At 41.4% G+C, this 13610-nt stretch overlaps 1 protein-coding gene across 4 annotated transcripts in view; it reads right to left on the reverse strand.

Moving 5' to 3' along the window:
- JAKMIP2 (janus kinase and microtubule interacting protein 2) overlaps positions 1–13610 on the reverse strand; it is a 158157-nt gene that overhangs the window by 19117 nt on the left and 125430 nt on the right. For all 4 annotated transcript variants that reach the window (XM_031449295.2, XM_010990340.3, XM_010990339.3 and 1 more), the window contains 4 exons: positions 11678–11746; positions 9199–9276; positions 7102–7305; positions 2479–2544 (listed from right to left, as the gene is read on the reverse strand). In XM_031449295.2, the coding sequence (XP_031305155.1) occupies positions 2479–2544; positions 7102–7305; positions 9199–9276; positions 11678–11746 (417 nt within the window). The remainder of the gene's footprint in view (positions 1–2478; positions 2545–7101; positions 7306–9198; positions 9277–11677; positions 11747–13610) is intronic.

The following is a 13610-nucleotide window of genomic DNA, read 5'->3' on the forward strand; positions in this document are numbered from 1 at the left end:
AGGCTGCACGAACAAGTTATAAACATGGTGTGAACAGCCGTATGGGTGACTGATGTAGCAGTACGAAAAGGAGAAACTGTGTCCCTTTTTTTCATTTCTTGAAGATGGACAGTGACAGGATGGCACCTGTAGCAGCCGTGGACAGAGGAGAGGACTGGAAGGCTTCCCCTGTCCCTGTGAGGAGGTCAGGTGTTGGAGACACCTCTCTGGGCACGAGGGGATGCCCATCACCTAGCTGGCAATGAGAGTCTTAATTCCATGCCATGTGGTGGGCAGGCTGTAGATCTCAGGGTCAGACGCCTGACCTCTGGCCTTGATTTGCCAGTCTTGTCATATGATTTGGGGAAAGTTGCTTAATCTCTCTGAGCCATTGTTTTATTACTTGTATAAAAGGGGATTATATCTGCTGTGTCTGTCTCAGAATAATCAGGACAATCAAATGAGATGATGAATGCAGGGGTGCTTTGATAATGGTGAGGAGCTGCCCGTGGGAAGCAACTTCGCTACGTTTGTTGTCATCACCTGATTTATACCACCCAGGTGCGTGGGAATTAGGAACAAGGAAGGACTATTGTATGTACCCTGCAGGGGTGTTCAAGTACCGCTGGGGAAAGAATGAAGAACATCCCTGACATAAGTGATCTTTAGCCTTTTTACTGAGCTTGTGGGCGAGCAGCATTGAGGTCAAGTGAACGGAAGGTGCTTTATAAACCTCATCTCTTGTTCACATCTCTAATCACAGACCAACTGGGTTGTTCTTGAAATGGCTTAGTTTAGCACTGTACATGGAATATGCTCTTTGATAGCGAAATCATCTTTATTTTCTGTTAAGTACATTAACCTATTTTCATAAATGTTTAGGAAGTTCGGAACTGTGAAATAAAAAAGTTCACCCTTAATTCTGACAGTGAACAAAATCTTAATCCCTTTCCTTCCAAAATTTCCATGGGATTTAGAATATCGGGGGGTTGAGGGGGTATGACTAGATATAAAAAAGTTCCTCTGTCTGCTTTTCCTCAGGTGAATAGGGCAGAACTGTCTTCACTGTGACTTCTGCCTGGAGCCAGCCCAGGACTGTCTGAGAATTAGCAGAGAGGACGACTAGCACCAAGAACTAGCCCTTCAAAAACATGGAAAGTGGAAGACATTGGGTGTGTCCTTTGACAACCAGGGAAGCTCTGAAACAATCCCTGCCTTCTGTGGGTCTTCCTGACAAACGCTGGGAAATTAGACTCAGTTTTTGGTTTACTGCACTTTTACCTTTGCCTCATTTAATCCCGCAGAACTAAACAGCACACTTCTGACATCAAGAAAATTCAATTTTAAAAATTTACGTAAGATACATGCTTTACATTTGGAAATTTTAAAAACTGTACTTTAGTTTGACTTACACTTTCTCTGTGTTTCCTAATTTTCATCTAAGTGACCTCATACGTTCCTCATGGAACCCATGAGAGGAGGTGAGGGCGACCGTTATCACCCTTATTTTATAAATGTGGCTTAGACACAGGGGATGAAGTCACTTACCCAAGGTCAGATAAGTACATGAAGACCCAGCCTCCATGAGAATCCAGGTGGCTGACTGCCTGGCTACTGGATCCTACCAACGCCCTCTGAGCTCACATACATGGACAGCTCACATACAGAAGCAATTTGGGATGAACCAAATTCTAATCATTGTCTCAGAAATGGTAGATGATTTGCTACTTGCTTCTGGGGTGCCCATGAAAGATACTGCAAAATCACCATTGATTTTTGCAACACAGGGATCCAAGCAGCTGCTTGCAGTCTACGAGACTGGAACTCTAGAGACTCCCTCTTGCCAAGTGCTCCTGGCACCTCGGGCAGGATGACTCTCGGTTATGTGAGACTGTAAACTCATTGCAGCTAGGCAGCACCCCTGCGTCACCCTCTCCCTTCCCCCAGCACACACACGTTTCCAAATGCCCTCTTTACCCCCGAGAAGTGTTGGCTGACTTGGAAGAAGCAGTTACTCTCTCGGACCACTGGGGAAGTGACAGGAGAGCATAATTATCACGTGTCAGTCTAAATTACTGGATGTATTACTGAGGTGAGATTGCAGCACAAGGGGGAAAGGGCTTTTTATGAGCAATGGGAAAGATTTTTTTTTAAAGGGACTAAACAATTTTTTTTTTTTAAAGAGCAAAGTAGAGTAACAAAACTTAGAAGAAATTTTTGGAAAAGAAGTGAAGATGGGGAAGGGGAAAACCGAGAAAACAAAAACATACATGGAAAAGAATAGGAATCAATACAGAAGGCAAAAATATGACTGAAGGCAGAAGCTTTGCGGGAATCCTGGGGCCTGACTATGTATCGGCAGAGTCTACGTTTACTGTAACTACCCTACCCACGTGAGATACACAGCAGCTGAGAAGAAAGAAAACAGTGAGTGAAGCCGATATTACTGTCTGATCTAAAAAATAAAGACTGAAATACATATTGAACTTAAACACGTACCTTTTCTTCTAAGTCCTTTATCTGTCTCTTCTGAATGTCTGTTTTATCTTCTAAGTCACGAATTCTCTGAAAGAAAGGGGGAAAAAAAAAAGCTTGAGAGGGCATTAAGTTAAACGAGAAGATTGTTCACTGACCTAAAACGCAGAAGTTTCAATAAAAACATTAATATCTGGAAACATTACATATACATTTTTCTATACCCAGAGGGTTGTTGCATGTTTCAAAAGTTACCCAAACTCATAGTGAAAATCACTGTCATTGATTGTATTAAAAAAGGAACTTTGTGTGTGTGTGTGGGGGGGAAGGTAGGTAATTAGGTTTATTTACTTATTTTTATTTAATTTTTTAAAAATGAGGTTCTGGGGATTGAACCCAGGACCTCGTGCATGCTAAGCAGGCACTCAACCGCTGAGCTATGCCCTCCCACTCCGATTGTATTAAAAAACTATTTGCCACTCCTTTGTTCTGAGTCAGTCTCCCCCTGCAGACCCCTTCCCAGTGAGAGAGGTAAGGTCCTCACCCCACTGTCCTGGGGCTTGGATGTGGCCAGCGGAACACGAGCTGCAGTGCTACTGAGAAAGCCACATCCCTGCAGAGACGGCGGTGTGTCCCAGAACCAGTGAGCAACAAACAAACTTTGTTGTAAACCATTTGGATTAAGATTTTTGGTTGCTTACTACCACATTTAAAAAAAAAATGGCTAAAGCTGGATCACATAAATGCAACAATCTCATTTTTTTTCTACCATTTTTTAAAAACCTTATTTCCATTGTGTTTCAGGGTGGCATTTCCTCACAAAACAAGACTGACCAATTCTCATAAAACAAAGTAGAGATTATACTTCCAAAATACTCGAAAGAGGGAAATGATAAAGCAGGAAAAAAAATCGAATATAACAAAAATAGCACAAGTAATCAAAGTGATTTGAAATCAACATTACAGAAATAATTATTTAAAAGTGAAAAAAAGTCTTCAAATTTCTTTCTGGCCACCTAAAGCTTTGTATGTTCACAGCACAGGGTTACAGAGGGGAGGCTTGAAATTTAATGCCTCTTTTGAGGACAACTAGGAAATAGAGAAGCGGAGTCTGGGAAGAAAACGAAGGAAGCGACATGAGATAATAAAACAGAAAGAGAGGTTTTTACAATGCAAGGTGGGGAGAAAAAGGGGAAGCTAGAACAAAGAACACGTAATCTTAGAAATCGTATCTTCCTCTCTCTAAAACAGTGGTTCTCAAGTGGGGATGATTTTGCACCCCAAGTGACATTTGGCAATGTCTGGACATTTTTTAAAAAGGTGTGTTAATTTATTTTAAAGTGCACAATTCAGTGGTTTTAGTATATTCACAAAGTTGTGCAACCATGATCACTGATTGTCTGGACATTTTGAATCAATCACATGTGATCACTGGTCACAGCTGAGGGGAGGGGTGTAACTGGCACCTAGTAGGCAGAGGCCAGGGACGCTGCTAAATATCCCACAATACACAGAGCAGCCCCCACCATCAAGAATCATCGGGCCCCAACTATCAGTAGGTGCAGACACTGAGAAATCCTGCTTCCCAGGAAAGGGGCTGAGGTTCGTGCAGGAGAGGAGGGTGTGTTTTGTCGGAGAGACCATCAAGGCTGACCTTGAATGTGCGTGACAATGAACGCGGACAGTATGTGTATACTTGTGTGATGTGTGTGCTTGTGTGTCTTTCCGTAGTGCCACTCATGCTCCAAAGCTATACAGCAAAAGAATAAACTTGCTAGATATTACTACCTTGAGCGTGCAAGTACATCCTGGACATGCCTGCGGGATGTGGAGACAAGTATTAGCTCAGTAAAGTCATGGGCACGTGAGATGACTGCGGACTCTATTCAGCCAACAAGTCTGTGCCTGGCGGGCCCCTCCTGACGTGTTCAGGATTGCGGGGGATTAACGGAGAATACAGTTAAGACGCCAGTTAGTTTCCGGTCTCAAAGAACTATCAGATCCAGAAGGAGAGACAAAATATGAAACACGTGGGATAACAAATTAAGTAGAGAGGTAAACAAGGCAAAACCACGTGTGGCTCCATCACCCTTCTCCAGCACCCAGTGCGGTGTTCGGCACAGAGAAGCTGTCTGTACTAAATATTATTTAGTAAATGAGCTGGTTATGCTATGCTGGGTGCTGCAGGCTTTGTTCCTTTTTCTTCCTATCGGCTTGTCACCTTGCCATCCAATCAGACAGGAAACTCTGTTGGGTCCAAAATACACCCCTTTTCTAACTTTTTTTTTAAATCTCTACAGCTACCAAGTGAACCAGGTCACTGTCATCCCCCATCAGGACTGGTGCGAGAGGTTCCTGCTGGCTCCTCCTGCTTCTAATCATGTCCTTTCTTTCTACACTCATCTGAACTCTTAGAATGTGACCTGATCAGGGCAGGTCTTGAGTTTTAAGGAGGAAGAGGAAGAAGGGAGAATCAAACCAACCTCCTTCATGCCCCAACATGACCCAGCCCTGCCTGATGTCTCCAGATCCATCTCCTACCAGCCTCTCCTTGGCTCTGGGTACTCCTGCCGTCCTGGCCTTCTCTCGGTTCCCTGAACAGTGCAACCATTCCCACAACAGAGACTCAACCCCCGCTGTCCTTAACTCCTGGGACACTTTGCCAAGACCTTCATGTGGCTGATCCCTTGGGTTTTCGACATCTTCAGAGAGGCCTGCTCTGGGCCAGTTTAAAGTGGCTAATCCTACTCTCACACTCCGAAACATTCAAACAACAATCTCTAATAAATGGTTAATGATACGCTCTAGAATTTAGTTAGAATCTATGCATGATAAGTTCCTGGCCAGTGCCTCCTGGAATACTTCTCTCAAATCAAAGCTACTGATTAAAAGGGAAAACAAAGAGCAAGAACTAACTGGAAAGGCATATTCTAAGGAACAATTTGTTTGGGAGACAGAAAATGTCAATGGAACTCTCTGAAGCTCAGAAATACAATATACTTAACAGTTCAGACTGGATAACTTGAAACACAAGACCATCTCTTTTGGGAGTGAAGTACCTCAGCTGATTGAAGAGACACTTATAAGCCATGACAGGGTTTTAATTATAAATAAATTTAGACAACTATTTCTCCATCTCAAAACTAAACACTTCTGCAGTTCCACAACACACCTCTTGATTTGCTGAAATTAATTAAATGCTACTGCAGGTGAAGAAACTTGTGCAGACGATGCTTTCATTCCTGTCTAGAAGGAAAGGGGGCCTGCATTAACGCAATGATACCATAGAGTCTACTATTAAAGGCTTTAAAAACTCCTTCCAGGACCAAAGTCTAAATCTTTATGATGGAATCTCAAGAACTACTGAAACAAACATGCATGTGTTTGTCGTCTCTGGGACACGACGGCTTCAGAGTTTCCTGTTAACCTGGGCAACTTGTTAACCTATCAAGATCCTGGGCAACTTGTTAACCTAGCAAGATCCACAAAGTTCCTGGCTACATCTGAAGTGTGCTAAATGTTCCCCATAAATTGTTCTTTTTAGTGTCATAAGATAACCCCATTCCTCTTCCACTCGCCTTGACCTCTGATGACCACATATTCCTACTTCTCGTATAGCCCATCTGGATTTTACACCAGTTGGTTATGACAGCTTGTGAGTACCAAATACTACAGCCTGAAACTTTCAACTCTGGAATTATTACAGAGTCTGCTTTTTGACCAGGACCCTGATCTTTGCCTATTAAGCTATGACATGAACAAAGAGTTGGAATTAAGAATTTTGGCTATATGTTAATATTGGATGTCTATTTTGAGCCTTGCTTGTCTAGATAAATCATATAAATGATAGATGATGCAAGCTGTGTAAGACAGTATGATGCACTGGTTACGTGCACTGGCCTTGGAGCCAGGCTGATCTGGGTTGTAATTCTGGTTCTGTTGCTTACTCTCTGTCATCTTGGGCAAATCACTTAAGTGTATCTTATCTTCTGTAGCATTAACTCTTTTTGTTTTATTTTATTTTTTTAATTGAAGTATAGTCAGGTATCATTGACTCTTAAGTTGGGATAAGAAGAATACTTCGAAGACCGCAGTGGGCTATTGTGAAGATTAAGTGAAATGATGTAAGTAGAGCTCTTAGTTTAGTTCCTGACATGTAGCAAATGCCAGTAAGTGAGAGGCAGTGTCCACGCTCTGACGTTGTTGCTCTTTGTTCTGGGAATAAGGAGCAGGGCCCTTGTCCCCTTTCAACTGCTCAGATTGTGTAATCAGGCTAGGTTACAGACTGAGATGAGTAGCAGCAGGGAAGCATTACTTCTGTCCTGGAGAGAGTCCTGCTTCCCAGCAGAAGGGACAGAGTCAGGCTCCATGAGACTGAAAGGGTGCTTCATGACAAAGGAGTTGCAAAAATAGCAACATTACGCGATGCTTCTCCAGTGCCGGTTTTCTTACGATTAATTCATTACAAAACCATCATCTCGTTTCTGAGTGTAGGTGGAAGACAATAGTTATTTCACCCTCTGAAAATAAAAACAGCTTCTCGCACCCAGGCTTGTCCGTACCCACACTCGATACCGTGTGCTGCGTATGCACTGAGTCCCGTGTGCTCAGCGCCGCCGTGCACAGGGGGCGTGACTCGAGCCTCACCTGGTGGGCTTGCTGTAAGAGCTCCATCCTCTCCTGGAGGATCTGACAGTCGTACTCCCTGCTCTTCCTCAGCATCTGCCGCCGCAACTTTTCCACTGCGGTCCTCAGCTCCTCTTGCTGTTTTTCGCTTAATAATTCACCAAACTTGATCACGGTTTCTTGCTGCAGGGCGTTGTACAAGGTTGCTTCAAGTTCCTGGATTCTCTGGCAAACGGAATGAGACAAGTCTAACTTTGGAACTGAGCATCTTACGTGTGCCGTGCGAATGTACACGCACGTGTGTATATGGGGAGGGGTGTACTAGTTTAGTCTCGCAGGATCATAGCAATAAGTTTCAAAGCTTATCCAGTTTAAATACCCTTTTGATGATCCTCTTTATAAGAGTCTGTAAGAGTCACCTAGCCAACATGTGGACTTCTCTGATGATGGGAAAGTTGTTCTTTTTCTTGGGATCCTTTCCATTTCACACACTTTTCATTTTGGGGAACTCCTTACTTTGTTATAATAACCGTGTATCCTTCTGTTCTCAACAGTAGCTGAGAATGCTTGTTCTGTCTTGAATTTGACAGATAACTTACAGACATCTATCATGGTAGCCATACTTTTAGAAATAAGTATTGAAAAGTGGTCTAAACTGACATAAAATATTTGAAATTGGAGATAGATTTCATGCACAAAACCCATCCTCTTCCACATGACACACCTCTGTGCTTGAAGATGGCTTTCACAGCCTCCATTTTTTCCCCTTAAAATAAAAATCGGGAAATACAGCTGAGTCTGTGGGCTCAGTCTGTTTTTTTTTTAATGCTCTGAGATTTATAGTTGTTCTAGCTATAAAATGCGTCCTTGAGGCTTTTCTTTTTTAGATGGAGTCTACCGCTCTTTATATCTGTTTTTTTTTTTTCCTTTATGTGTTTCAGATACTGTTACCAACATCTACAGTTTTATTTCCTGTGACTCTGACAGAGGTAAACGCACATGCCCTGGTGAGGGGTGTTCTCCAAGCTCTTGTCCTGCACTAAACAGATCTCATCTTCTAAAAATTAAACATAGTTGTCTGAATGGGTACTCAGTCCTGGGAGACACATACACTCACAGTTTAATTTCATCATGTGTAGATAGAGGAGGCAAGGCTGAAAGGGTAGGAAGGGAGGGAAAAACCACTGCCTTCTTTATTCTCTAATGAACGGCCGACTCTTACTCCCTCCCTTCCCCATCAAGCAGTGCTCAGAATCTCTTGCTCATCTTGGAAGGGGAGTACTAATTCGTCTTTGTCACAAGCAGGGGCTAAGTGCTTCACTCTTTTCCCAAAAGTGAGTCAGGCTGCTTCCAGGAAAGCCTTAGAAAAACCTCTACTAGCAACTCCTTGAAATGTGCCTCTTTTAAGTTTCCTCATTTCTTCTTGAGTCGTTACTGTGTGTTATGGTGAGGGGTGGGGAGAAGACATGCAAGGTGTGGTCCAACACTAGGCACTATGCATCATGAATTTGGCACAGCTCCTCAGTCAGCACCACCTTCTGCGGGAGAGAAAAGGGCACAGCCTGTGCACCCACATACTCTTACCGCGGCTGGATTATGGTAGTTGAAGTCACAAGGTCTGGGGTCAGATCTAAAGGCTAATCCTTACTTACCAAACTGGGCAAAGTTTCTCCCTGTGAGCCTTCACTTCCTCACGTGTAATACAAGAATAATAATATTCCCACTACCTCATAGGGTTGTTGTAAGAAATAAATGTATTATAAAATATGTATAACATCAAATACATTATTATTCTGCCACTAAATTAGGCTTCCCAGCAATCAGATTTGACTTAATAAAATTTCTCTCTAATCTACACTCTTTCACTTAAATAGTATTTAACAACAGGCATTATTTTACAAAAATGAAGTGTCATGAAATATTTATTAAATATTATAAGAATATTATAATGGCAAAGAGCTAGGGACATATCTGTCCTAAAATGAGAACTGGAAACCACTGAGGAAATGAGCTGCAGGTCGCAGTCCATTCAAGTTCATGGCGTGACAAGCAGGATGCTTCACTCAGGAGCCTACAGTCGTAAGCACCCTGCGTGTCTCCCCTGCCAGGGGCACCTACCATGTATGCTTGGTCGAGAGCTTGTTTTCTGTAGTCTAGCTCTTCCTCCAGATAGCCTTTGATTTTGCAGAATTGTTCCTAGAAAAAGGGCCATATTAATAAAGAGAGTCAGCTTACTTAATTAGAAAGTGATATATTAATTGTATGGATTAATGTTTTCTCTAATTCTACTATAAGACAAATCACAAAAAATTGTCTTTTAAAGGGAAAGAGTTCAACTTTTATAGTTTCACATAAGGAAAATAAAAATCAGTGGAAAGAAGCATAAGAGATAAAATAAACAATCCACACGAATTTTTTATACCAATTTAAGAGTATGACATTAAGGGAAAAAAAAGAGTATGTCATTAAAGATAGATTTTGATAAGATAAATGCTATGGATGCTAACTATGAAGTATAATTGTGTAAATATATTGACAGTAATTTTTGTAAGGATGTTGTGAAATGTAATAAAGCAGAGCTGTATGATAAAAATCTTAACTTACTCCAACTCATCTGGGTATCATTAGCAGACACAAAGGATAGGTAACGATTTAGAGAGTGGGGGCGACTCCACCCACGATGCGCCTTAATGAGTGAGTGTCTGCTCTTGCTGCAAAGCCCGGGTGAGCTGGGAGATGTCAGTCTTACGTTCCCTTACTTGTCCTCAGTTTCTGTGGGCTCCTCCTACTGCAAGCATCTTGCCATTAGCATTGAAAAATATATCTTCGTATAGAACATAGCCCCAAGCACAAGTCAATTATTTCTTTGTATGCTTAACTGAAGGAACAAGGACCTTGCCCAACACTGAAGGAAAACTTGATGGCATCAATTTAAAAAATTATTTTTATTTTTTATTGAAAGAGTTGATTTACAGTGTTTCAGCTGTACGGCAAAGTGATTCAGTTATATATATAATATTCTCTTTTTCAAATCCTTTTCCATTGTAAGTTATTACAAGATATTGAATATAGTTCCCTGTGCTATACAGTAGGTCCTTGTTGGTTTTTTTATTTTGTACGCATTAAGCAATGACTTTTGAGAGAGGATATGTCTATTTGCAGTTTTGCTGGTAACTTTCCTGATAACGTCTGAGCTCCAGTGCCTGGGACAGGCTGATTGCTTAATTAATATTTATGCATTTAAAGAGTTTTCAAGGGTAATTTGAATATAAACAGTTCCTGTTATGTTTTGACTTTAGAGCTTAACCTATTGGTAAAATGTAAGCCCTGTGTAAAAATACAAGCAAATGAGTTATCAGCTGTGACGTGCTATATAAATGCAAGTTGTTGTTTTTACTATAGGATTCCCTGACCTGATAGGAGTCACTACCTGATTTTTAGTAATAACGATAACACCAATGACAGTACTGTTATAAAATTCTGTGTATTGCTGTAAATTAGTAATGACCATTTCCCAGGCTTGGGGATTTAAAGAAAGTTAATTGTGGCAAAATACACACAGTATAAAATTTATAATTGTAACCACTTTTAAGTGCACAGTTCAGTAATGTTAAGCACATACACATTGTTATGTGACCCATCTCCAGAACTCTATCCATCTTGCAAAACTGAAGCTCTCTATCTATTAAACAAGTCCCCGTTTCTCCTCCTCATAGCTCCTGACAGCCATCATTTTGCTCTCAGTTTCTGTGAGTTTGACTATTCTAGGTATCATATATAAACGGAATCACTCAGCATTTGTCTTTTTGTGCCTGGTTTATCTCACTTAGCCTAATGTCCTCAAGGTCCACCCATGTTGTGGCATCTGTCAGAATTCCTCTTTCAAGGCTGAATAATATTCCAGCATATGTGTACACCACATTTTGCTTATTCATGCATCCACTTCACTGACAGACAGGTTTAAGCTACAGTGAACAATGCTGCTCTGAACATGGGTGTACAAATATCCCTTCAAGAGCTCACTTTCAATTATTTTGGGTATATATCCAGAAGTGGTACTGCTGTATCATATGGTAATTTTATTTTGAACTTTTTGGGCCACCATCCACCATCCTGTTTCCCACAGCGGCTGCATTATTTTACATTCCCACCAACAGTGCACAGGGTTCCAGTTTCTCCACCTCATCATTGCTTGCTATGCTCTTTCTTTTCTTTCCTTTTTTTTTTTGGATAGTAGTCATCCTAAGGGGAGTGAGGTGGCTTGGGGATCTTCAATATCAAAGTTATACCCACCATTTCTGTAATTTTTTACCATAATTATATTATGGAAAAATTATTGAGCCTAAGAAAAAAAACACCTAACTGGATTTTCTTCAGCATCAGCTTCAGAAATGTTACAAAAATACAGCGTGATATTTTTGGAGACTATAACTAAAAACCGTTGGATACTTCTGAGAATTTTGTTCCACAGTCTGTTCACAAAATAATGGCAAGGCTACAAACTTTCATCCATGCCAGATAAACTGCTAGAAAACAGTCATTTTCCATTTACCTTGTCACCTTTTCTTCATCTTTCTGATATCTCATCTTTACTCACCATGTCACTTTCCAGTTCCATCATTTTCTGGTGCAGGGCAGCCTCCGCTCCTTCGATTTGCTGGATCCACTACGGGGTAAAAAGACACTCATGTTTGACATGATCGCTGGATGTGGTGTTTGTGGTGTTTATGGTGCTGTCTACTGAGGGGCTTAGTCTCCACCCCTTAAATCTCAGGAAGCACACCAAGAACTGAAGTGAAAATGTGGTGCATTTTCTCTTAGTTCAGAAACAAGACTATAATTTTCCAGTAATTCACTCATTCATTCATTCAACAAACATCTTCACTGATGTCTACCACGTGGGCAATGCGCCAGGTCCTAGGGCTGTGATGGTGAATTAGGACCAACACGTTTTTTGATCCTATTGGAGGACATCATGGGAGACTTTCTTGGAAATGACAATTGCACTGAGTGTAAAGAACGGATCAGGGATGATTAGGCAAAAGTGAGAGGCAAGTTCCAAGCGGAAGGTATGTCTAATTCTCCGTGATCAGAGGGAGCATGACGAAAGAAAGAGGGCCAGGTGAGAATGGAGAAATGGCCATTTTTCACTATGTGAAACTGATTACAGCTAAATGTTGAGGAATCATTTTTTGCTGAGTGGAGACATTTTATATCACAGATAAAGAACTTATTTCTCCTAACATTTAGAATATATCATTCCGTTAGTTGGCATTGTTATCAGAAATGATCAACACCCTCTGAATGAATTTAGACTTTGAATCATACAATGTGAGCCTACCCACATATATGGTTAAATGGAACAAAATGTTATAATGGGTGTCTACCAAGTTAAACATCAGCTTGTCCCTTAGGGAGTCAATTGAGCATAATAATTAAGTGTGTGGTTACTGGAAGCCAACCTACCTTTGGTCTAATCCCCATCCTAGCTTTTCACGGCTGTGTGGCCTTGAAAGGTTACCTAGTTTCCCTAAGCCTCAATGTTCTCATCTGAAAAATGGGACCGATCATAATAGGAAGATTAAAGGATGTGATTAAGCTAAGGCACTACTGACAGTGTACTGCACGTACTAGGTACCCGATACACTCTAGTTTTTGGTTGAGATTTATTTTTATATTTCTACACTATTAGAAACTTGCATCACTATCAGCTCTTTCTTTTTTGTTTATCTGGGAAAAACTATGTGGTGCACTGAGCATTCTTCTACATACTAAAGCCTTGATATTCACAAGGTGCCACCACGTCCAGCAGCCCCTTGGCTGTAAGGAACATGGGGAAAGAAAGGCAGGGGGAGACTGGAGAGGTGCTAATCTCTCAGCTCTTGTACGTACACCCGGCTCCCCCCATGAGACAAATTTCAGTGGAAAGTCATGGGTTTCTTGTAAATAGCCTTGTATTGCAATTGTGTACCGCCCAGCTTTATTAAAATGCTTCCTCTCTCCTGCTGCCTGGTTATCACGGAGAAACAAAATCTCTTGTACATCATGTTTCTAGGAATACTAGACATTGAAGTAGTTCGGTCATGGGCTGAAGATACAGGTGCATAAGCGGGCTTCTGAGCCTTACCATATGTATGATGCAGGACAAGAAATGAACAGCCCACGCCTCAACTTCCTCACGGATGAAATGAAAACAGTGGATGAACACAGGACGGTTGTGAGGAACAACGAACGATGCACAGGCAGCATTTAGCGCAGTGCCTGGCCCACAACGTGTTCTCACATAAGGCCACTGCTCTTACTACTTTTAATACAAAGTCACAATAGGATGTGCTTGTTGGAAATTTGTCTAGGCTCAACCTCTGGCTAAAGATCACACCTCCAGATGGTAGAGTGCTATTCAAAATCGTGGTCTAGAGAAGTTCAAGGTTGATATTTAGAATTACTTGGAGGTAGAAATGTTTATCCATGAATCCGTAAAATTAACATCAGTTCTTTTTGTCATCTGAATCCTTGGCCCATATTAAAAT

The sequence above is a fragment of the Camelus dromedarius genome, chromosome 3 (genome assembly GCF_036321535.1).
Source record: "Camelus dromedarius isolate mCamDro1 chromosome 3, mCamDro1.pat, whole genome shotgun sequence".
Lineage (NCBI taxonomy): Eukaryota > Metazoa > Chordata > Mammalia > Artiodactyla > Camelidae > Camelus > Camelus dromedarius.